Genomic DNA, 27,151 nt, shown 5'->3' on the forward strand with positions numbered 1-27,151 from the left:
AAATATTTCGAGCGCGATTACCATAAGTTACTTTACTCTAGCTTTTAACATTATGCAATGACATCGCCTGAAGCATAACCTTAAAAGTTCTTAAATTACTTGGCCTACTACTACATATTATACTTGTTAATTTAATATTTATATTGGTGTACGTCATAGTGTAATTGCTGTATCTCTAAAGCAAACTGCCTACCCCGCAAAATAAATATAATTTAGGTACTATATTCGCAAAGTAGCGGGCAGCGACTGGATGCGAAGAGCTGAAAATCGAGCTCAGTGGCGTGCCATTGGAGAGGCCTATGTCCAGCAGTGGACGAGGACAGGCTGATGATGATGATGATGATGACTATATGAAGTGAAACATATATGTGAATACAAAAATGTAGTAAATCTACGTTAAATACTTATTTAGAAAATGTATGAAAACTTGAACGTAGCGGGATTTGAACCCGCGCATAAACGGTCCTAGGTGTACAATAACACTTTTAAAATGTAAAAAAATTAGGTTAGTTACCATTTCTGTAAGGATTTTTTAATAAACATAAAAAAATCAATACTATGTTGAAATAGAATCTATATTGTGTAACTGTTATGTAACTTAAACTTTATAAGTTTTTTGGTTTCAGTGTCCCCATTGAGACGCATAAAGTTAAAAATTGTGTACTAGTATGTGAATCACTGTGATATTAAATATTTTTATCATTTTTAAAGCATGGTTCCACACTAAAGGGAGAATAATATTTCTTTTTTAGAAAACGTATTTAGACTGTCGAGGCGTAAGGGCACAACCGTGTAACTAGAAGGGCCACGGTCGTGGGTTCAATTCCCACACGGGTGAATTAATTAATTAAAAATATTCATTTTCTCGTTCTGGTAACAAGCGGTGCGTGCAGTTCCGTGGACATCTTCATATTATAATCAAATAGCACGGTATAGACATTTAATAAAATATACTGTACAAATACAATTTACACGCTAAAGAATATAAAAATAATGAAATTTTATACAAAAAACTGAAGCGGAATATGAAATTGCGTCCTCTCGGATAATAAACAGAATTGCTCTAACAAATAAAGCTATAAGTAAGTACGTTCACATCCCGCTTACGTAATCTTGTAGTGTAATGTTAACAAATATTAACATCAAAAGATTTGTTGTCTTTTAAAAAAAATCGAATCTAATATTCTATTATTTTATTTTATTCCCTCGCTCTGATAACAAAATATAAGCAAAGCAAAAAATGGGTAACTTCTGTCTACTATATGCGGGATACAGCATTAAGGAAATTTTTACTTCTTTAGTTTGTAAATAACACTTTAAAAAATATAAAAAAAAATATCAATAGGTTATTACATAAATTTGAACATGGAACACAACTTAAGGCCGCGTCTTTTTATTACCGTCCAAGCGATCTGTAAGCCATACGTTTTCATCAAGCCACATCGAAATTCTTATACGATTGTTATAACTATTCATATACTTTTTACCTACTAAGAATGATTATTTTGCTTGAAAAAAGCTATTTACTAAACGAGGTTGTTTTTTCAAGTTTCTATCCTTCTAGTTAAAAACTTAAATAAAAATTAGTTAATTCCTGGCTACCCTACAATATGCAATAAATACCTAAAATAAAAAAAAATCTTCATATTTATTATTTTTACAGATAATTACGTTAATCATAAATTATATTGCCAAATAAGGTCTTGATTGATTAAAATCATCTATAGTTCATTATTACACAATAATATAAACATATGTATAAACATTCACACTGTATACATATTCGTGATTAATTAACAAATGAATGCTATAACTGTTATATCACAATGCAGTTACATGCAATGTTGTTGGTGTTGATAAATAATAAGTTTTTTTAAGGCTAGTTGTAGAGTCGATTCCCACTCGAGGAAATAAATTATTTAATTTCTCACATTCAGAACCCGGCAGAAAGTGAGAAACGGAAGTGTCTTAACGGGAACACGGGTCTTAACACTAGGCTCCCTCTGCCTACCTTGCTATGTGCTTATACAGCGTGAAGCGAAAATAAAATAAATGAAAAAAAAAAATAGAGTCACACTGTATCCCACATAACAGAGTAGTAATTCTTGATATATGGCGTTTCGAGCGTGCCAGTTGAGCACAATTCATTTCGCCAATGTCACGTTGTATGGAAAGCACACGAAGGAGGAAACCTAGTGTTAAGGCACTTTGCTCCAACACACTGCCCAATTTTCGACATTTTGTGTGTTGAGTGGAAAAAAATTATCAATCTGCGAAAGGAAATCGAACTCTATACCCCACATCACGCATTGCCCCACTGCGCTACTACGGAATCTAAATTAAACTTTTTTCTTTAAATCTAAAATTTAACTTAAGCTTTTTAACGTATTTAAAAAAAGTAAATATTTTTCTTTCCTTGTGTAACCAGTAAATTAAAAAATAAACAAAAGTAAAAGGGATTAATCTTTATGATTGTTTTGATTTGTGCAATGAGATTGCACGTAGTTACAACACTGTCTATCATTTCTCATACTAATGAGATGGTAGTCTACAGATACTAGAAGTATAATGACGGTTGTATAAGAAACGGCAAGTTTGTATTGAAATAAAAAAAACTTCTCACGCTCTATCCCGCATAGCAGAGTAGAGAGAGAGAATTTAGTGTTAAGACATACCATTCCCCACTGCCCGCTCGATTTTCAAGATATGCCGTGTATTGGCGGAACTCAATCAAATCGTCGCATTTTTCTCGCAAAGCGGAGAAATGCGTGGTAAGTGGCGGAACCCAACGTCGCACTTTTCTCGCACAGCGGAGAATTATTTTGTATATAATCATTCCCTTGGTAAATTTTTGGAACTGCCATTATCTAAAACGCAATGTCATAAATTTGGGAGGTAAATGCGGTACGTACTGTCCCAAAATTATATATTCCTTCTGCTTACCCTACTGTTGACGGAGAAAAGCGTAAAGCTGTCAAAAAATGTAGATATATTACGTTAATTAAATATGTAATGATATATTAATAACTAATAATTCCTTGTCATTATAGATTACATTATTAATATATGAAACTTTCTCAAACTTATAATGATGATATCGCACAAGAAAACAATTTTAATTCATCTCGTACAACGTAAAGCAAATCAGACTAATTGATTTGTATAGGTAATAGAGATATAGCTCATGTTATTAATTATGAATTTTATTTTTGTTAGTTTCAAGTTGTATCTCGCATTTAGCAAGGTAAACAGAGGGAGCCTAGTGATAAAACACTCCGTTCCCACACACCGTCCAATTTTCGAGACATTTCATGTTAAGTCCTTTCATTTAAGACCTTCAATAATGGAAAGGTTAATTTTGCAAGTGTTGTTATATAAACAAGATACGCGTTTCGTTTCCCAAAGTAAGCTATGTACTCGTATGTTGATAAAAAGTAGTTTTATAAACTAGAACTTGCCCGTTGGGCTTTATGTTGAAATAGTTTATTTTGGTGTTTTATAGTAGGTATTTGTCAATTCAATTATTTACGAGTTACGAGTTAAATATACAAAAAAATGAGCCTAAATTATTATTGGTATCAATAAAATTATATTTCAAACGTAGGTTTTCCTCAATTTTATTGGGTGCCGCCATTTTAAACACTAAGTAATTATTTGGACAAGAAAAAGAGGACCAGAATTATACATTTTCTCATCTTACTTAGCAAGAAATGTATGAACTATAGACATCACTTTTTAAAGTATCTTTTTAGTGTGTTTACATCTTCACGCTATATACCATATATAGTAGGGTTAGGAGAGAGAATAAATGTCTCCGCTTTATACTAAAATTAGCGACTGCGAGTTGGGTAGCGGGAACTAGACGCCGTACCTCGTCTTACAGCTTACATGAGCGAGCAAATCGAAACGAACGATCGATCGAGAACCAAAGACCATTGCGTTTAGGGTAGATACTCACCCACTGTGACGCGACGGTCTATAAAGCAAAAAAGTATATAACGAACGATGAGTATAAGAAACGACGATATCTTTTATTTTCAATTTACCAGATAATTGCGAATTCTTGTAAAAATATTTAAACATATAAAGATATTTTAATGTAAGTTTATCAGAAATGTGATTATATGCATCATAATTAACCAAGAAAATAAATAATAAAATTAAAATAAAACTTGAAATTGAGTAAAAAGTTTAATCAAAATTTAGGAGGACACTGGATTTACTTAAGCCGAAATTCGAGATCGAAAATCTAAGTATTTGTTTATAATATTACTAAGGCGTTGTCGCCCGTAATTACATTAATATAAACTTTAGGTACGACCCCTTGTTTCACCTAAAAACATAAGATCCCATTTGTACCTATTCCCGTGGGTATTTTACGAAAGAAATTTACCTACTCGATTTAACTAAACTGCAAAATCTTAGACCTCTTAAAAGATCTACACTAGCCGCTAGCTAGCAATAAAGGGATACGTGAGGTTCTTTTATTGCCACCACCAGACCGTGGGACCGCGGAATAAAAGAGAAATAAGAAATAGAAGTAACAGGACTGACCGCATATTGTTGCAAGAAAGAAACAATAAGAAAATATATAATATTATGAGTAGGAGAGGCTTATTACGAGAGCGTTGGACTAGTAAAAGGTAAAGGAATTATAATTGATACCTTAGTGTTGTGAAATTTGCATAATACCCGTAGCTAGATATCTTCTTTTTATTTTCCTTTTAAGTACACGAAAAGTTATAATGATTCTTTATAACTTCATGGTTCCGCACATAGCAGGGAAGGCGTAGGAGACCTGGGCTCCGTTTCAATTAAGACACTTCCGCTCTGCGTCGTTACGAGAGTAATGAAAACATTAAATATTTCATGTCCTCGAGTGGAAATCGAACCTACACTCTGTTGCGTTTATACACGGTTGACACTGCTCCACGATTGAACTCAATACTATACTGAAAACTGGGGTTACCGGGGTAACCAGGGTTACCCGGGGGAAACAGTGCTAAGGCACAGCGTTCCCCAGGCACCTCTCAATTTATGAAACATCGCGTGGTGAGTGGCGAAACTCAACTAGTTGCTTTTTAAATCGAATCCAAAACCAATGCGCTAAATCTTAAATTACGTTTAAATATCATATTTTTATGAAATTAAGTAAATGCAAAAAAAAAAAAAGTAGAATTATGATTTCGCTTTATAAATATTAATCTTAAATTATAATAAGAAGTGCGAAGTTACCGCGTGTAATGGACTGCGACGTTGCCTAAGTAATTATAGCGGTAATATTGTGGATGTACGTAGGTATATTTAACGGCCTGCGATCTAATTCATAAAGAACCTAATAGGTTTTTTTTTACACTGTGTCCCGCAAACAGCAGGCAGAGGGAACCTAGTGTTAAGACACTCCGTTCCCCACTTCCCGCTGAGTTTTGTAGGTATTGCGTGTTGAGTGGCGGAACACAACGCAGCGCTTTGCCTTGACACCAGAGTAAAGAAATGAAAATATACATGTAAATAAATATTTAATTTCCTCGAGTGGGGATCAACCAGGGTCAACCCAAAACCAGTCGATTTTACAGTCACACTTTTTATGTAAAGATTTTGTTCCCACAACTACCTAAGCAATAGGTCTACTTGCAATCATATTCAATCAAAACTATATTGCATTTCAGTATCGGTGTTTTATAGCAACAGTTTGCAGATCGATAAGACACGCTCTAGCGGCTGAAAGCTCAATGCCCGTGAAGCTTTATAAAAACTATTTGGGTTTTTATTAAGAATAAGCTTAGAAAAATAAGCTAGGAAAATTATTACATAGAATAAGTTCGTTTAAGTCTTTGTAACGACATATATTCTGTCTTTGGGAACATCTCCTTTTATATACGAATAGATAATTAATCTATATATATAAAATCAAAAGGTCACTCACTCATCACGAAATCTCAGAAACTACAAGTGCTAGGAATCTCAATTTTTGCATAGGAGTTACTTATAGGACGTAGGTGCTCGCTAAGACGGGAATTTGCAATATTCAACTTCTAAGGGGTTGTTTTTGGGGTCGAAAGTTTGTATGAAACTCCGTTACTACAAATGCTAGGAGTCTCAAATTTTGCATAGACGTCACTAGGACGTAGTCATGGAGACAGAAATTAACAATAACATAGTTCACGCGGGTGTAACCGCGAGCGGGCCGCTAGTATTATATAAATTTCTAGAAATTATGTTCGATAAAAATTAGTAAATAAAGATATCTTTAATATTCGTGAATAGTATAATATTGTAGTTAACAATGATCTTTGACATAATGTTGTAATTTAATGCACATTATAAATTTAATTATGTACTATAAATACATATGATGATAGCAAAATATTGCGTCGGAAGTAAACGTCTTAACCAAGTATTTTTTTTTGTTTTCCGCAGTACCCCGCATATAAAAGGGTAGACAGAGAGAACCTAGTGTTAAGGTACTCTGTAATCAACTTCAAAAATTACTCAATAATAACAGGAAAAGAAATAAATGTTCTTTAGAAATCATATATGTATAGGGAACAAAGTGTCTTAACACCAGGTTCCCTCTGTCTACCCTGCTGTGTGCGGGATGCGGGATACAGCGTGAAGCTGATTTATTATTAGAAATCATATATTTCAAAACCACAATAGTTTCTTGTTTTTTTATTCTTTTAAACACAATAGTTACGAAACTGGTGTAATAGCATTTGGATAATGCAGGTCGGATATACGTACATTATATCGATTTCACTTAATATTAATAATTTTAATTGACCTTGGTTTTCTATTCGTTGTTATTTATTTAATTATACAATATTCCTCAAGGTGCTTAAGGCAGTCGTGGTTGGCAGCGGGATTATTTTATTTCCTCGTTTTGGTAATAAGACAAAAAAGCAGCGTTGAGTTCTGCCAGTCTACTCTGAAAATCGAGTGGAACAGAGTGTTTTGACACTAGGTTCCCTCGGTCTAACCTTCTCTATGCATTAAGTTAAGGTAGAAAGAAAAAGAAACATAAATATTTTTCTATAATTTGTAGTTCTGCTATGCAACTGATCATTTATTGAAAATACCAAATATTACAATATATAATATTAAAATACTACTAATATTAAAATAATACGAAAATACATAATATTGTTAAATATATCAAAAACATATGGGTAGGTATCATTAAAATTTTCGCAAAACGAGCAAGAAGAATTAAAAGTCCACGAGCTTCGTTCATTGGCACCGTGAAAAAAAAGCTATAAAAATACTAATTGTAGTTAAATATTTAAATGTATAAATATATTACATATTATTTTATACAATTAAATATTTTTAATTAGGCATAGAATAATAAAGCCAGGGTTTCGCACTTGAACATATTTTACAGATGAGGAGTCGAGTTTGGTATCGAATACTGTTATTAGTATTAGTACTGAATAGTACATTGTGTGTTGAGTGATGGAACTTAACGGCGGGATTAGTAGAAATTGAACTCATAACCGTCGCGTTTACAGTGACACCCTTGTGCCTCTGGGCCACGATGGCCTCCAAATAAATGTTACAAAATATTTCAACAAAAACAATATACGTATGTAGTAAAGCAGAAGCGGTTGTTATATCCAGTGAAAAACAAAAACCGGCTGCCGTTATGGCGCAAAGCAACACGCCTGACTGTAAGCGTGACGTTTGAGAGTTCGATTCCCACTCAGGGAAATAAATTAGACAGCGCAACGTTGAGTTCCATCATTCAGCAGGCAATGTCTCGAAAATTGGGGGGGGAATGGAGGACGTGGGAAACGGAGTGCCCTCTGCCTACCCTGCCATACAGTAAAAAGCATGATGCTAAAAAGAAAGTCTAATCTTATGTTTCTAAATTAATATATAATAATTTTAAAATTTAGGATTTTTTCTTTCATTTGTACCATAAGTCTCCTATTTTTTATTCTGCTTACTTAGACGCCTAATTTCTTTCTACCTAGGAGATCTATAATAACTGACAGAGGGACAAAGAGATCGATCGTTATTTTTTTCTTTTGAGGTACGGAACCCGAAAACATCTTTTACATTAACAGATAATCGCAGAAATTAGTTGTAAGTGCACTGACGTAATAGCAAACACGTTTTTATAGAAGCCACGACCGCCACGCCATGGTAATATCATAATACAATGAAGGTCACCAAGGTGTACGAACTCTATACAGTAATGTAATTTGCAAGTGGCAATCGTTTTGTTATAACATTTTTTTCGGGGAAAAAAAAAATCATGTGAAAATTTTTAATCTTAGATCGAGGCTTTCATGACTCGAGGCGCACCGTGATTATAAATTTGGCGGTAGTGGGTTCGATCTCAGTGTCCTACCGCTGATTAATTATTTACTTTTCCACCACTTACCACGCAATGTCTCGAGTGGCGAAGCGCGGGAAGCGAAGTGTCTTAATTTGTAGTTTTTTTAATTATTATGCATTTACAGCATTTTGCAAGCTTTATTAAATAATACCGGTAAAAACCCTATCCATACTAATATTATAAAGAACGAGTGGTTGAACACGTAAATGTGTGAACTGCTGTTTGGAGTTAAGAAAACATATTGTATTGGATAGTCCATTTATCGAAGAAGACTATAGGCTATATTACATCACGTTAATCGTTTCAGAGTACCAGAGTACTCAGGTCAGAGTACAAAGGTCTGGGTTATTTCAAATGATCAATTGGGCCTAAGTCACAGGTAAATCTTAGTAATTTATATAAGTAAATATACCTAATAATTTAACATTTCGAGTTTACTCATACATAAAAGGCATAACAACGATCCCACGACGTTATTTTTAAACTATTATTATATTAAAAGGTTTATGACCTTTTAGAATGCCATCAAAACGCTAATTGACATCATTGTGTAGCATTTGAAAAGCATTAGATGCCCAAACGTTAGGTGTTAAATGATTTCTTTTAAAATAAAAAGAAACATAGTTTTGGCCGTTTGATGGGCACAAACCTAGGATGCTATGAGTCCCACAGGGGATTCCCCTGTCGCTAGCGACCCCGCCACAACGAACAGTGATGAAGAATTTTAATGGAATGTAAAGAGTCCCCTGGAGTCTACAGTTGGGCCGCAACCGCCAGGTGCTCAAGGTGTTCTGAGCTCAAAATTATAAGTATTTGTCTTTGATCTAGAGCTAGATTTAAAACTGAGTCTTTGGAATATTAGAAATAAAATATTTGTCCCAAATATTTTAAGAGTCTCCTGTGAAAATAATAAAGCAATATTTTCAATAAGTAATATTGCTATTCAGAAATTAATCTTAAAATTGAGCGATAATATTGACGCTTTTTGTACTTGTTAAATTATATCTGACAGGACTCAATAGTTATCGGTTCAAATCTCACTAGGGTGAAGGTTCATATTATTTATACATATAACTACTTTCGTGATAAGTAAAGTTTTTCTTTGATTTGCTAAATATATTAAGTATCTTTAAAATGCACGAAAATTAAAATGTTGAGTTATTCATCACAATTTTTTTCGTCTGTCATTTTACTGAGTCTCTGACTGTAACGATTATGGTTGTATGCTATGTTTTCACTCTGGTAAGAAAACAAAACTCGATGTACATTCCGCCACTCACGCAGTCCTCAAAATGGATGCAAGGGGAAAGGCTCGGTTTTCCCTGCTATATCCTAAGTATGTGCTTATTAAATACAAAGGAAAAACTATAATCGATAAATATAATACTACTGTACTGTACATAAAAATAAATTGACAGAAAAACTTAATATTAATAATAGCAAAAACACCTTAAATACACCAAGACCAACTGCCAGGTGTATAACTAAGTATATACCAGTGCGAACATGCTTTCATACAATAAGCAAAAAGTTATACGCATATGCATGCTTACAACCATACAAATATAAAAAGACTTTGAATTTCTGCATATATACTACTGCATAAGTGAAGTGCATATAAAGCCGGTGCAACAGTGTTTGCTATCTTACGTCTGAGCGCGTCCCGAAGCGCGGTGGATAGCGCGGCGAGTGTATCGCGTAGCATCGCGTGGTGACGCTCGAACATGCTTATATCTATATATTTATAATTGCTTTTTTAGTTTTAATGTATTGAAAAACGGTATTTTTACTTCAAATTACAATATTTACACAGACATTATAAACTAATTTTGAAGATGATAGTCTTTAATTAGTTTGCTTTTTAAGGATTTTATATTATTTTTTTAGAATTAATTAATAAGTTATCATCACGCATAAAAAAATACTTATAATAATGATATTTAAGACTATAAATTTTAACAAAAAAAATTTAAAATGTCCTTTGTCACAGCATACGGATTAACAACTAAGTAATTACTAAAGTTTACAGTACGCTCGATGACTCGTGGCCACCTTGAAGTTGAGTTTTCGGAAATTTTGGGCATTGTACGCTCGGCAAGAAAATAAACAAAAGTAAGAAAAACACTAAAATCAAATCTGCGCAGCCAACTACACCTAACATCAGGCCGGCTACGACTCGTCTACAGTACCGTAATTTTAAGTAACATATGTTTTAAGTAATTTAGTTTATTAAAATATTTATATAACTATAACTTACAAGCGGGATGGTCATACAGTGGCGCCACTCGCGTACCCTCAAGAGGTCCCCCGGTGAGGCGTGCGGAGATGGCTTCCAGGAACTCTCTAACATTGTGCAGGTCAGTACGACCTTCGCTGGAGCTGGGTCCATCACAGTCTTCTTCTTCTGAAATATAAATAGATATTTTAATATTAGTATTAGTAGTATTAAATATTTTAGTATATATTTTAATACTAGCGGACGCGTGCAGCTTCGCTTGCGTATTTTGGGATTCTAATAAACCATAAAACATGTGTTCAATGAAATGTTTTTAAGAGTCTAAATGTCTAATTTTATAGAAATCGGTGGCGATTTAATGATTTTTCCATACAAACTTTCAACCCCTTATTTGCACACTTAGGGGGTGAATTCTAGAAAACTATGAGACATATGTTCAATTAAATACTTATAAGAGTCTGAATTTCAAATTTTATAAAAATTGGTGCCAATTTAAAAATAAATCTATACAAACTTTCAACCCCTTATATGCACCCTTAGGGGGAGAATTCTAGAAAACGATGAAACACGTGTTCAATTAAATACTTTTAAAAATTTTAATTTTAAATTTTATGAAAATCGATGCCGATTTAAATTTTTTTCCATACAACCTTTCAACCCCTATTTCACCCCTTTAGGGTTAAAATTTTGCAAAATCCCTTCTTAGTGGATGTCCAGATTACGAAAGTAAACATCTGTCCAAATTCCACGTTTCTACGCACAGCGGTTACAGCTGTGCGTGCGTCTTACCTCAGTCAGTGAGGACAAGCCCTTTTATATATATAGATAATGTAAATGCGACAGACCGTAGAACGAACCGTAGAAGAAACGGTCATGAGTTCGATTCCCACTCGAGAAGGAAAAAAAAACAGTTACGTTACTTTGCTAGAGCGCAAGGGTATCTAGTGAAAAGTATTTTTCAATGGTTTGCAAATTTAAAATTTATCTAAATTTGCGTATTTATTAGCAGATTTAATATTTTTTCTTGATTTAATTGAAAAATACAAAAGATGCAAAATGTTCTTAATTTTAGCGTGAAAGATGCTATTGAGACGCATTTAGTAACAAGTGAATTATTAATAATTATTGATAATTATATGTTTCTATATCTTACCAATTTGCTCTAGCTTGTCTGTGCTGAATGACCACGGCATAAGGCTGAGAGCACGTTGCACTTGTCTCAAAAACCACGCGCCTGATTCAAATTTGATAGGACTGGAAAAAGAATACAAAAACATTATAATTATGTGTAATATATTAATATGAATATTTTTATTCCATGACTATTTAATGGTTGTTATTATTAATTTTCTCTACACTGTTGTGCTTTCCCCTCTATTTTTCATCAAAGATGTATTCTAGAGATACGTAAATGTATGAGATTCTAGTATTAAGACACTCTGTTCCCTTAAGATAATTCTGTTCGTTACCATCTGCCGAATTCTCGAGACACCTTTACCTTACCTTAGCCGTATAAGTAGTAGGACATCCCTTATACGAGATATTGTGTAAATTATACAAATACATAAATTTAAACATAGAAAAGATACTGAATCTAATTATAAATATCTGTTCAATTTTGAAATCGAACCTAGTACCCGTTATAATTATTAGAATAATTAAATTGTCTAATAGGTTTGTCGGTTAACCAAAACACGCCTTACATAATATAATAGCAAACTTGCTTTAGTTAAAAAAAATAAACAATTTTGGGTCCTATTACTTTAATAAATTTCCCCAATAATAGCTTTTCTTCATATATTTTCCATGACAGATTGCGATCGGTTACAATGTTATTATATGTATTTTATTAACTAATACTCACTGGTAATGCTCGCATATGCACGGCACCGCGCCCCCGAGCTGGTCTCCGCCACATCTAAGACATATGTTGTTATATTCTTCTTTAGAAGTGATACACAACCGTTCTGGCTTTTTTCGCTCGTCACTGGAAAGGAAAAAATATATATATTATTATAAAAATATATTTCGGGCTTAAAGCTATGTTACTAAAAGTTTTGGGGTGGGTATGGCCGGTATGCCTTGCCTACCCCTTCTTATGTCCATGAGTGTTAGTTAAATGTAAGTTATTATGAGATTTAGCACCGTTATAACTTAGAATGGGCATGTATCTGTTTTCTACGATGATTGTGGGTTGCATTTCCCTTTGAAAAAATGATTTTTCATCTACTTTTTCTTACTTTCTGGAGATATTGCATGTTGATTGGCGGGTCTCAGCGCCGCGCGTTTCCTCGTTACTAGAGTGAGGGAAATAATGGTATTAAATATTTCATTTCCTCGAGAATCGCACCGACAAACTGTTGCGTTTACAGTCATACGCATATACCTCTGCGCCATGACTAATCTCCCCATGTTTATATTTAAAAATATAATAAAAGTAAACGGGAAATGTAGTGAATTTTTACTGTACTACTTCTTTTTATCTAAATTACATGAGGAAATAAAGAACCTTATACAAGAAAACGTAGTTTTATGTTTTTTCAAGCTTGCCTAAAAACATCAATCAATCAGTCTATCACAGAGGACGTAATAAACGGCCACGTCATATACGTTATTGCCCCTATGCAGGTGATACGTCATCACCCTGGCTGGTGTATCTGTTAATGTAGGTCTCTTGCGTCGCCTCGTCGCGTTGGGAAAGGCTTTTGCAGTTGGTACATGAGCTGTTGTTGCACAACTTGAGCATTAAGATCTAATTTACAAAAGAACTGAATCGTATATAAAATGGATGCAGATTTATAATTTAAAAGAATATTAATTTAGAGGTAAACGCTACGGTTGTTAGTTCAATTCCCACTTGCAGGATTTTTTTATTTCTTCTTGCTAATGACAAAAATTGCAGATCGCCACGCGCGGGGAAAGAAGTTTCTTTATACCTTCCATCTACCTTCTCCTATATGCCGCGTGGAAGTTTATTATAATTATTCCTTTCGTAAATATTTATCTATATTTTTGTTTTTGTATAGGTAAGCTGTAATTGAGAGATGACTTTCTCCAAATTGGATTTGAAACCACAGCTATCACACACGATCATAACAACAATAGCAAATACACCCCAAATACACAACACACCCCTGTCTATCCTACTTTGCAGGAAAAAACATGAAGATGTTTTATAATTTAATATGACAATGACATAGATATTTAGGACCTTGCCCTTTAAAACAACGTACGTGTGGGACATTAAAACTTGCCTTAAAAAGAAATGGAAATGAGGACGAAGAGACCTGCTCAGATTTAAAATTCTAGATCACTATTGTATAGTCGACACTAGTTACTTTTAAATAGCCAGTTCGAAATCAATCTTTTTTTGATTCAAGTCTTTAACTATTATTTAACATAATTTCTTATCATATTTATAATATTTTAGTAGAATTTTTACACCTGTAACGGCGCAATATATAAAACATTAGTGTCTCTAGAATTAGATGAAAAATATAGAACATACTTATGGTGTATGTCGTGTAGATACGTTTAACCTTAACCATAAGTTACTTTGTATGACTATGGATTATTAGTTTTATTATTTTATACAACATGTCAACATAAATAAAGAAATAAAATTACAAATAAGTAACTCATGTCTGAATCCTGTGTGAAGCAATTTGCATGAGCATGTTAATTAAAAGCGATCTCAAAATATCCTTTTGTCACTAAGGTTGCTGCGTAGTAGACCAGTGTCTGACCGTACAAGTATAGTTTTGGTTCTATAGTGGTGGGTTTGATGCCTTGGAGGAAAAACTGTCTTTAACTTTCACTCTTTCTCAGAAAGCTGGCTGTTCTTGAAGGTAACCGAGATCTCAAAGAGGGGTGGAGTTTTCTATCAGTCATTCAGTAAATGAAGAGTATGATTCCGAACCGTTTCTTGCCGACTGTTCTCGATTGAATAAAGAATATTTAGAATAAATAATATCTTACATCTACTTGAATACAGAATATTTAAAAATATTATTTTAATTTTTCATTATCATATAATAACTATTGACATTGATAGAAAAAAAGTATTAAAAACGACTAAATGAAATTAAAAACTTCACTTCTTTAAAAAAATATATTTAATCGCTACCAAGGACACTGCAACTACTAATTTAATTTAGCAATTGATTATATGAGTTATATTTTAATTTAGCAATTTATTATATGAATTATATTTTTATATTTATAGGAAATGTTAGCAAAGGTCAAGTTAATTAGTTCAAGATTTTTTTTCATACGATACGAACGATGCATTTTTTTTATAGAATTTAAAAAGTAAACCTAACGTTGAATGATACCTCTAGAATAGATCGAATATAGAAGAATAACAAATTAGCTTAGTGTTTTTAATAATACTATTAACGGTGATAAAATAAACAGCCCCATAAAATGTAAATGAATCATTTTATAAATGTTCTTCTTACGTAATTTCTGAATTTATATTGTTGAATCATTCTGAATTTACTTTTTATCTAATTAGAAATATTTTGTATAAAATTGCAGATTTACCACACCTTAACGCCGAATTTTTATATATAACAGCCTTGTGATATAAAAATGGTAATTTTTTCTGTACTTTTTTGCATAATGGGCAAAGTGATAAATTGAATTCTATTGATCCCTCTTTTAAAGACAGATTAGTGTTCTAGCTCTTGCCCGAGCAAATTAATAAGAAAAAAATATATTGAACTAATTTCGTTGCCCGAAGTGGAATTGGAAGCCGTGACCGTTACTTATACACTTGAAACGTCACAGCTCCACCACCCTGCTACAAAAATTATACGTTTGTATGGCAAAAAAAAATAACGATTCAAGCTTCTTGCGCAAGCGCAGCCTTGACATTGGCTTACATAATTCATATTCGGCTCGCTCAAATAATATATTCACTAAAATTAGCTAAGTTATTGCTAAAACCATTATGTTTTAAATAGACATTTTAAGAATATATAAAATATTTAATGTAAATAATAATAGTTACCATAAAATATATTGTCACCGTGGTCTAGTGTGACTGCGTGTGATATTCTTATCTGTTGTGGGTTTGATTCCCATTTAGAGTAATTAATTATTTTTATTTGTCTACTTTGGAAGGCAAAATGTTACGTATTAGGTTTCAAGACTCATCATACAATATCTCAAAAGTTGAGCGAAAATGGGGAAAAGTTCCTACTCTTCGGTGACGCATCTCTCACCTTTAGCAAGGGGCTGGAAACCTTTTTCTCTTTCCTTATTGCCTTCGATTTCAGAGATTAGAAATATCTCGATCGAGGCCGCCAAAGAAATAAACAATTTACGTCAATTCGCATCGTCATTCAATCCTTGAGTTCCGCCCCTCAACAGGCAATGCCTGGAGAATTTGGCGGAGAGTGGGGTACGATATTGTGTTAATGGGAACGGAGTTTCTTAATACTAGGTTCCTACGTTACCTTTAACTACCATTCTATCATATAAAAAATATTAGGTGTTGAATTCAAGAGCAATTCAGAATTATAATGTTTTAAAAATAAACCTCCCTCAAATACGAATGGAATCCACTAAAGTGAAGTCGAGGTTGTCGACATTAAACACGACGGTTGTGGATTGGATGTTCACTTTACTTCATCCGCAATAAGTGCGGCGTTGAACTCTATCACTCAACACGCAAACCGTATTGAATTCGGGAAGAAAGGGAAGATAATGTACTGTGTTAATACTAAGTCCTCAATAAAAAAAAGTGAAAATCTGGAATAAAATATCCTCCATTTTACAAATGTTGTAATAAAATCGATGAGATACTCAATGGCTGTACTATTTACGTTTAATATAAAATTGTCGTATTTCCTTTTTGCTCTGTATGTGCTAACTACCTGCTAGTAGGTTAGGTATCGCTTGCTCAACTACTTGCCCAACATCGGTGCGGTTGAGTTGGGACAGTAGCTTCGATACAAGGCCGACCAGAACTTTTCATATACTAAAATACTTATGATAATAATATAATTCGGGGCCTTCGTGGCGCAGAGCGCAGGGGAAGTCAGCAAGGGTGTTGTGGGTTCGATTCCTACTCCGTCGAATAAAAATTTAATATTTTCATTTCCTGGCTGTGATAAGATACAGTGCAGGGCTGACTTTCGCCACTCATAACCCATCATCTCAACTTCGGTTCTCTTTTACTACCTACTCGCTTATGTGGTACCAACATGATATATAGTAGTAAATCCTCGGTCCGGGTCAGTGTTTTGGATTTTTTTTATTTTCTTAATAAGAACATCATCTATAGTTATGATATATTATCATAAATTAATTGATTTCAATAACGTATGCAGTTTTTATTTCGGTTTATAATTAAATTAAAATATCAATGACACTTCACAGACTTCCTAACAAACAACCCAATGTGCCAAAATTATAAATCCACTCAATTTTAGGGCGATCTAAAATAAAATCTTTTTTTTTTTTCATTCACATATCCTCCTCGAAAAAATCGAGCGCACTACCATTAGATAATAATAATCAGAAGCTGTTCTCCTATGACTCGCCTGAAAAGCCTATAAGTTTACTTTCTAGATTTAGAAATATGTATATATACCTTTAGTTTTTTTCTAAATCAAGTTCTTCGTCCGCTTATATTAATTACTCCTAAAGGAACTAAGTGAAAGTGTTTCTATTAACCCAACCAATAAGGAATTGAGGAAATTGATAACCTATGTGGACTGATCACAATTTTGTATGTAAAATAATACATAATATTATATTTTATATTAAGAAGCAAAGTTTAATAATAAAAAAAATATAGTGCGAAGGGATGACGTCGGTTGACATTTCAGAAGTCAGTGTTCTGTTAATGTAGGACGGTCACTTAAAAAGCCTCATGCATTTTTTGACACGCACCATGAAGAGAATACTGAAGAGTATTATGAATCAGCTGGAGTTGAGTTCGCTATATAAATAAGGAATTACCTATACCATAAGGATGGCGCAGTGGACAGGTTATGACTGTAACCGCCGTGTGGTGTGTGTGTAATGGCTGTCGGTTCGATTACCACTTCACATTCTCACTTGGCGAAATGAAATATTTTGTTCTGTAAAAAAAATCTTTTTTAGAGAAGCTATTGGTAAATATATAGTCGCTGCTATTTAAATGGCCATTGTTTAAATAAAACCTCACGAATGCAACATAAATATAAGCAAAAAAATAATAAGCAAAAATTTAATATAGATACAAGTGTCGATAACTTATAATTAATACGAAATAGATCTTTTTTTTTTTATACATTTTTCATATTACTATATTTATATAGTTGTAATGTTTGCGGAAGTAGTGATACGTATTTATATACCGTGAGTGCATAAGAAGAGAGAAGAGTACTAGTGAATAGTCCAAGGTTCCATCAGCCATCTTCCATTTCCATCATCAGACCAGCTCTATGATACTATAAAATTGTATTGTCATCTAATCTATATATATAAAATCGAAAGGTCACTCACTCATCACGAAATCTCAGAAACTACAAGTGCTAGGAATCTCAAATTTTGCATAGAAGTTACTTATAGGACGTAGGTGCTCGCTAAGACGGGAATTTGCAATATTCGATTTCTAAGGGGTTGTTTTTGGGGTCGAAAGTTTGTATGAAACTTCGTTACTACAAATGCTAGGAGTCTCAAATTTTGCATAGACGTCATGGAGACTGAAATTAATAATAACATAGTTTACGCGGGTGAAACCGCGAGCGGGCCGCTAGTCTAAATATAATTGCAAGTTTCATGATGATAAAACAATTTAAAGTGCGTGTAATTCAAATTCTTAGATTTTATGATATAGTTACTTAGCTACAGCTCGACCTAATTAAGTTAATAAGATAAATTTTTTTCTTACAATGTTAACCTTAAATATGATTGCACACGCAAGTAGTTTTGTAGGTTTTAATAATTATAATAATTAAAAATAATAATATTTTTATAATTTAAATAAAATATCACCTAAATAAAGTGTGGTATTTAAGTTATAATAATATGTGAAAATATATTTAAAAATAAACAAAAATAATATGCTCATAGTTATAAATTATATGACTTGTAACCTTTGAAGAGCTCCACGATTCAGATCCTGGCACTATCAGCCTAAAATGTAACTTAAAAAAAAACCTGATTTTAGAAGAAATCTTAAAATATTCAAAGACATTGAAATTTTATTTCTATGTATTAAAGTTAAACCTAAGAAATTGTTCAAGTTGCAACTTTATAAAGGTCAAACTATCTTCCGGTTAGTAAAAAGCTAAGGTAATCAGGAAGTTCTAATTAGCGTATTGACAATTCTGTTAGAAATAATTGATTTATTTTTATTTTCCGTGTTGAGTTCCCTTTTTCGTTTTTATATATAAACTAGCGGCCCGCCCGTGGCTTCGCCCGCGTGAACTACGTTATTATTAATTTCTGTCTCCATGAGTACCTACGTCCTATAAGTGACGTCCATGCAAAATTTGAGACTAATAGTAGTAACGAAGTTTCTAGATAGAACTTACAACCCCTTAGGAGTCGAATATTGCAAATTCCCGTCTCAGCGAGTACCTACGTCCTATAAATAACTAAAATTCCTAGCAAATGTAGTTTCTGCGATTTGGTGATGAGTGAGTGACCTTTCGATTTTATGTATATAGATAAATAAATAAACGGTAGTCTTTCATTGAAATGTTGGTCGTTCAATACATTTTTATCACTTCAAACTTTTCAATGATAAGTATTAATTAATACTATAAGAGGCTAGACATGGCGCAGGGGCACAAAGTGTGCATAATCGACTGGTTAAACGTCGATCTCCACTCGAGAATAGGAAAAAAATATTGAAATATATATTTTCATCTGGTTACATTGTTTCAGCTGGTTACGCTGGTGTCAAGGAAAAGCGCGGCCTTGAGTTCCGCCACTCAACACCTAACGTACGGGATAAAGCGTAAAACTAATTTAATTTAATTTCATTTAAAATTAAATCAGCTTCACGCTGTATCTCGTACAGTAAATATATAAAATTATTAGATAATAATTTTATTAATGTATACAGCCTAATCTGAACAATATAACCTAAGTGATAAGACACTCAGAACTTCATATTGTTAAGGGACATAGTGTGTTGAGTGGCGGAACTCCTTGTCTCCAATTGTTTTATTCGAACTCTGAATCGAGTGTAATTTGAATATAATATACGAATTGTATTTAAAATTCCTATACTAAAAGTATAAGATGAACTGACTGGTTGTTTATATTTATATAGGTATGTTCTTATCTTTGTACGATTCGTAATTAAATAAATGGTAATTAATAATTAATGTAACAAAAACTTAAATGTAAATTATAATTAAAAGACTTACTTATACATTTTATATGTAAAAAGAAGAGAAGAAGATTGTAATATGAAAAAAAACTAACACCATTTTGGCAAAGTTGTTTCTGATTGTTCTTATAGATGTAACATGGCCTGTCAATCACAATGATACAATACGACGGTAGTCAGATCAAATCCATAATAAAAGTGAAAGTTAGATAATTTTATGCAAAATAAGAAATTACATGTTTCGTTATTTGAATGTCAAATAAATCTATAATAGTTAATGCCACAGCCCCAGAAATCGCAATGAAGTTCATCTTTTGGTCCAAAGAGTATACACGAGGAAGAATTTTGTTCCGCTTTAGTAAACAAAAACAGTCTAGTAACAGTGCGGCGTAGAGTTAAGCCGCTCAATTCGGGCGGAAAGAAGAGAACGGAGTATCTTGAACTCTTGACACTTCAGCTTCTCATTGTCTACATTGACGCTGAAAATAAGTGGTATAGGTGATACATAATATATAAATATAATACAAGCGCCCCCCGCGCGTCTTCGTCCGCTGGAATTATAATTATTTTTATTTAGTTAAAATTGTTTATATTTATTGATTAATATTAATTATTTTAATATGGATATCTTTACTGTTGTGCGCTTAAAATTTCGTAATTTCCATACTTAAGAATTTTCTATTGTGTTTTGGTATTTAATGAACTGTATTCACTTGGAAAAACAATGTTATTTTGAAATCGTCGTCCGACATTTTAATTTAATTTTATTTATTTATTGATATGTAAGGTACATATGTGTAGAATAATGTAGGATATGCAAATATTGACACAGTTTAATAATCTGTAGTTCTAAAACAGATATGCAGTTCAAAGTTTATACAGGAAACTAATAATTACAAGTTATCATGAGATGCTTGTTAATCTTGCTTGAAGCTGTTTATATAATTTTTAATTATACCTATGTATTTGTATGTATAGGTATAGGTGTTTAATGGCGGAACTTAACGCTGCCCGTTTAAAAATAATAAGGAAGTATTCATTAAGTCAAGGAATAAAAATCTATTGATAATGATTTTGAAGTTTGCTAATCCAAATGCATATCTTCTCGATGTACTTTTTTTCTCGAGGAAAAACTAACTAAATAAAGTACTTACTGCTTAAACTAGTTCGTAGTTTCTCATAATTGTTTTAATGCAAATTAGAGAATAATTAATAAAACGTTAACACAATGAAATATTTTAGTTGTTTTAGCTATTTTTTTCTTATATATTCATATGTAGGTATATATTGTAAAGTGATTTCTTTGTTATTATGATATCTTGTAGATTGCAAGTTCAAATCCTTTGTTAAAACTTTTCTTAAATTGCCCTTATAGAAAACTGCGAATTGCTTAGTGGTCAGTGTATTTGGACAGTTTCCAAGTTTTCAGTTCAAATCCGGCTACGTTTAGTTTAGTATTTTTCTTTCTACAAAAATACTTTTTTAAAATAAATTTTAATTTGTGAACAGTCAGTTCAAAATTATTATCAGTTATTAGACATGCTGTCTAATGTCTATAGTGGAATGTCAACATTGTATTGAGATTAGAATATACTTTGTTTGAGTTCTGTGAGTCATTTTAAAACTTTAATGACACGCACAATGTCTGTAACGTGCATGTAAAATATATAGGATTATGGAATATGATTTATAAAAAAAGAAATATTATTTTATACCTTAAGTTTAAAATTTATTTTACCCGTTATATTAAAAAACATATCACAACACTTCAGTCATCGTCCATATCGAACCACATAGAGGTAACACTAGTCGACTGTTCCCGGCTCTCCTCGGTTATTATCTTCAAAACCACAACTTCCATCATACATAGAGCAAAGAAAATCACGAATATGGCGAAATTAGATCCTTGATGATGGAACTGGAAGGGAGACTGGAAGGAGCTGGGAGCAGCTGGCGGCCATGCTGCCACACTAAACGTGACCAAATTGGCTATCGCTGATACCATTTTCTAATATTTTATCCACATTATCCAAAAAATATGATAATTTAATCTAATTATCACTGAATCTCCAGTCATCTGTTTGGCACCATGTTTGTCACTCGGTCAACTATTAGTTAAGTTACTTCTAACTTATCTGCAAGTTAACTATCGTTTATCGTTCGATTATATTATATTTTTTTGTTTAAGCGCGTGTGGAGTATCTGGGCGTCGTAAGCGCAATGGCGGTCGGTGGAGGCGCCCTGCACTGTTGTAACCTCTTATGAAATATGAATCGCTAGTTAGATCCACCGTCCACCGTTGAGAAATGAAATGCGGGTGAATGCAACCGTTTCCCGGTCAAGGCTGCGCGTGAGTGGACGATGACCTTTGCTATGGTTTTGTTTCATTTGTTTTTGTTTTATTTTTTGAGGAAAAATAAAGATATATGTAAAATTTGATAATTTTATAAAATTCAATTTGAAAATAGAAAAATTAAATTAATAACAAAAAAAAAAAAAATTATACTAAACAATATGAAGGCTTCGGCGCTATAAAATATATTTTTTTCAACCACTTTCCGTTCTATTTTCGAGACATTGTATGTTGAGACGCGGAACTCAACGTCGCGCTTTGTCTTGTTACCAGAATGAGAACAATGAAAACAATTCATTGCTATTGAAGGATATATTAAAATCAAAATTTATATATTTTTTACATATTTATATTTCTATTCATATAAAGGAACTAATGCTAATTTTATGCAAGTTTTTTATATGGAGGTAAAGACATATTAAAGTCGGTGTATTTTTATTAAGATTAAATGAATTTTAGTGCTAGTGATTTAGTGCGAATTTATATAATTGGAAAAAAAAACATATAATAAAACTAACTCATCGCTGTCTGTACATGAAAGATATTTGAGAATATTTATTATTATTGGGGGTATTTATTATTGTTATACAAGATTATGTCTTTAAAATTATCATGTAATTCAGATGAGAAAATAAATAATTGTATAGTACGTGCGGGCGAAGCCGCGAGCGAATTGCTAGTATTTAATCTTTATTAAAATAATAATAATACAGATATCAATATTTGTAGTTTGTTGTAGTATATACTATATACTAGTCCAGTATTATTAGGTATACATTGTAGTGTTTATTATCAAGAACATTGTGAAGTCTTCGGTTTTTTAATACCCATATAAATATAATGTTTACTTTATTTATTTCAAATTTACTAATACAAAAACCTTATATTAAAAATATAAAATTAGTAGGTAACTAATTTTTATAATCTGCTATAAGTAAATTTAGTAACTAAAACAATTTACTTAATTTGATCATTTTTTATGTTTGACGTAAGTAAAAACTGATCCTTATTATCAGTAGATTCTCAAAACCGCGTCGCCTACCAACTACTACCGACTAACATAGTGATTATTTCCTTAAGAAAAAGTTAACAATAAACAAATCTCTTAGATATTTTTTTGCTAAGTTCTTTAAGTGTTTGTGACATTTGAGAGCATTTGATACGCATTGAACATTCTATTATTTAGTTAAACTTAAATTGGTTTTCTTTTATACTATTTATTTTCACGCATTTCCTGTTTTTTGCGGAGTGCCTAAAGATGAATACAAAATATATAGGCCAGTCGCAGGGGTACAAGTGTGCCACTCTAAACGCTATGCCGAAAGAATTCGATTTCAATGGGGACGGAATATCTTAACACTAGGTTCCTAGATTCCCTCTGCCTACCCTGTGGGAGTAGCGGCGTTGAGCCGTCACGCTTCTCCTAAGAAGGAATCGAACCCACATCTTTCGTGATAACAGTCAGAGGCTGTGCCACTGCGGCATGAGAGCCTCACGAGAAGAGTATATCTATAAGGAAAATAAGAAACCATAGCTTAATACAATACACAGAATAGTTAAAAATATTTTACAATTAAAACAAAAGTTATCTCTTTACATGCGTAAGTTTGTAATCTATTATTTATCTAGATATTACTGCAACATATTGCTATCGTCAGTCACCTTGAGAATTGAGATGTAAAGTGTTGAATATAGCAAATCGCGTGCGTGCTAACTTTCTATTATTACTTATATATTGTCCTTCACTAAAATATTGTAATATTTACTTGTGTAATACTTAATAAAATCTTCCTTTTCTTGTGAAAAGGAAGATTTTATTAAGTATTAATTAATTACTCACTAAGAAAAATATTTATAAACTCTTAGTTACTCTTCTTCTAGGGGTAAAATTGAAATTGAACATTTTATAAGTTATTACTATAAAATTTACTTATATAGGTGTACGCTGAATCCCGCTTATAATTGGGTGGGCAGAAAGAACTTACAGTAACTAACTAACCAGAGCAAGAAAATGAAAAATTATTTACATAGTGAAATATTTATTTGCGTTAATATTACTATTTCTTCGCTCTGGTGTCGAGGTAAAGCGCGGCGTTGAGTTCTGCCACTCAACACGCAATGCTTCCATTGCTATTTACTAAATATTTTTAACATTATCATGTGACTCATCAAGCTAACGAAATCCTGAGGTTATCCAATAGTTCTTCAAAGACCGATGAAACTAGGACATGAATACTATAAGCGGGGTATTTATATGCAGGGTTCGTGCGACCTTCCGAAGGCTACTTGTTGCAGTCCGTGTAGAGTAATGACCGTATAAGAAATAAGACGATGGAATGATTGAAACAGTAATATCGTACTTTAGTTAAATTACCTTCACGCTGTATCCCTAGCGGGGTAGCCGACGTTGAATCCTTTTTACACAAGAGGTATGAGGTATGAGTTTCTTAACACTAGTGTCCCTCTCTCTGTTCTGCTAAATGGGCGATATAGCTTGAAGATAAAAAAGTTAGATATGTTAGAACAAATGGACAGTTTCTGTTAAAAGATAGATTTTATTATGTAGTCCTATTCTTTCTGTGAAAATGACAACTCTTCCATTTAAGTAAAATATCAAATAATAATCACTAATGTTAGGGAAAACGGAAACTATATTCCCTCTACTTATCGGAAAAGTCGGAATATAATGTGAAGCTAAAAATACATTAATAAAAATACACCCAAATGGGATTTATAGGATATTAAACATTGACTCATGCCCAAGAACTGTTAGCATTTCATAAAAATATTTTTGAATGTTAAGCGCCAAGAAATGAATAGGTACTATCAAATTGTCCGATAAACTTAATTATTAACACGGATAACATTCGCATTACGTTTTAGGTTATCAATAAATATTACATATACATATATACTGACAATATTATTAGCACTAATCGTACCATGGCGGGTCAAATGACCCATTTTAAACTTTGAGTGTTAATTTCTTGAAAATTGAAATAAAAAATCGCCATTTACTTTTACGACTTTTATTAGACAATACAGAGAATGTGTTTTTTAAGATTTACTATTCTCTTATAATTTTTTTTTACCGAGAAATATATGTAATGTGCCTTAACTACCGCAGCGGGTCATTTGACCCGCTCAAAGATTCTGTATCTCGATTTGTATGTATTGTGATACAAATCATTGTAATGGTTATTTTTGTTATAGCATCATATATTGTGCATATGCATTATGAAATTTTAGTTATTGGCTGGCGGATACATAGCCAATCTCGTTCTACTCCCAGCGTATGTGTATGTAGCGTAAGCGTAAGTATTACAATAAAAATTTCAAGTTATAGTGTTGTTTTGCGAATCAAGAATTCTTATTTCATAATTTTACTGATAATTCTTATTCCCAAAATATCGAAACATTCAAGATATTTGAAATCATTAGAAATTATAAGTAACATAGATGAAGAGTTCGGAATTTAGAAGGTAGTTCGAAATTTGAATAAAAACTATAAAAAAGTGAAGTGGATAACATAGAAAAATATTTATTTGACACTACGGACGAATGTGAGTTCTCAGGTAAGTAAAACATAGGCGACAATAATTTTAATGTAAATCAGAAAAGGTCGAGTTCAGAAAGTTAAAAATGACGCGGTAGCATGATATACAGAAATTGCAGATAAAATTGATAGAAGGCTCACCACCTGAATGAACTCAAATTTATGATGTTTTAGGGAGGTTGTAGGCCTGGTAGCATATACTAAACGATATATTATGAAAGACAAGATATTATTTATTATTATTCTAGGGGCATTTTCTTTGATTATTGATAATCAGGTAATGGTGCATATGCACAAAATGCACAGAAAAAACCTTTCGAGAATTGAATTCTGCACAGATCTTCAATATTTTTTATCTGGCTGGAATCAACACAAAGGGTTTTATATAAAGTAACCACCGGCGAAAAAATCTCTAAACAATCTTTTTTTGTTTTATTTTTTTTTTAAGTTTTTTTCTGTAATAAATTAATTAATTGAACTTATTCATCATTATTTAAAAAATAAATATTTTATTTATGTATACAATTGGCCTAAATTATGTATTTTTCACTCGTCATAATAATTTATGCATTTTTTTAAAAACGGGTCATTTGACCCGCGTCGGTAGAAATAGGAATACATGAGTATTGGTATGATTAGTGTTAGTTTACTTCGAAATATAATGTATAAATATTTTTAATGTTTTTCGTTGTATTCCACACGTAGGAAAGAAAACATTTTTTTAGGAACATATAAAAATATTATAATGTTATCTTAACAACACGCTCTCTCTATAGCAGGGTACATTTTTTCTTCACGTAGACGTAATCTCTTGAAAACAAACAGCATAAAGTACAATAAGGAAATTATGTACATACATACATACATTGTTTCTTAATTTTACTATAGGAAGCTGTTAAAGAGAGCATTTTATGATTTTTATAATGAACGTAGATAAATGATACAGATAATCAAAATGTCGGATTCCTTTTCATATAATAATAGTGAGTTCCCTTTGTTGTTTATTTTTAAATTGTTTTCTGTAGTTTTTTTCTTGTTCAATCTTTTAATTTAAAATTGTGTTTGAAACAGCATCACATGAATTGTAAAACATTTTATATATAAAAATAGGCTTTAAATAAATATTGGCCTTCGACGTATCAAAAATACGTGTTAAGGTTTTTGCCTCCTAAGTTAATAATGCTAGCGAAAAAAATTAAAAAATAATCCCATTATGTCAAATATGACACATACCTATCATTGTATAAAATATAGAATAAATAAATATAATCCATATATCTTTCCGCCTTGTTTAATAAAAACATAATTATAATAAACTATAA

General features: G+C 32.2%; 2 protein-coding genes across 7 annotated transcripts in view; both read right to left on the reverse strand.

Moving 5' to 3' along the window:
* Positions 1 to 27,151, reverse strand: part of M7BP (Myosin-7a binding protein) — an 87,419-nt gene that overhangs the window by 35,100 nt on the left and 25,168 nt on the right. For 5 of the 6 annotated variants that reach the window (XR_014878377.1, XR_014878375.1, XR_014878376.1 and 2 more), the window contains exons 3-6: positions 12,445 to 12,567; positions 11,734 to 11,834; positions 10,602 to 10,748; positions 9,995 to 10,078 (exon numbers count right to left, since the gene is read on the reverse strand). Coding sequence is in view for 3 of the 6 variants with exons in the window: in XM_085192156.1 (XP_085048282.1) it covers positions 9,995 to 10,078; positions 10,602 to 10,748; positions 11,734 to 11,834; positions 12,445 to 12,567 (455 nt within the window). In the remaining 3 variants the exon portion in view is untranslated. The remainder of the gene's footprint in view (positions 1 to 9,994; positions 10,079 to 10,601; positions 10,749 to 11,733; positions 11,835 to 12,444; positions 12,568 to 27,151) is intronic. The other variant, XM_085192157.1, reaches the window with a different exon arrangement.
* LOC146536019 (uncharacterized) lies at positions 21,625 to 22,181 on the reverse strand. Its single transcript, XM_085191400.1, has one exon. It carries the CDS (start codon positions 21,923 to 21,925, stop codon positions 21,689 to 21,691), a length of 237 nt encoding a protein of 78 aa, XP_085047526.1. The 5' UTR covers positions 21,926 to 22,181; the 3' UTR covers positions 21,625 to 21,688.

The sequence above is a fragment of the Heliconius melpomene genome, chromosome 10 (genome assembly GCF_056956725.1).
Source record: "Heliconius melpomene rosina isolate 202511_hmr_F chromosome 10, ASM5695672v1, whole genome shotgun sequence".
In the NCBI taxonomy this organism is placed as follows: Eukaryota; Metazoa; Arthropoda; class Insecta; order Lepidoptera; family Nymphalidae; genus Heliconius; species Heliconius melpomene.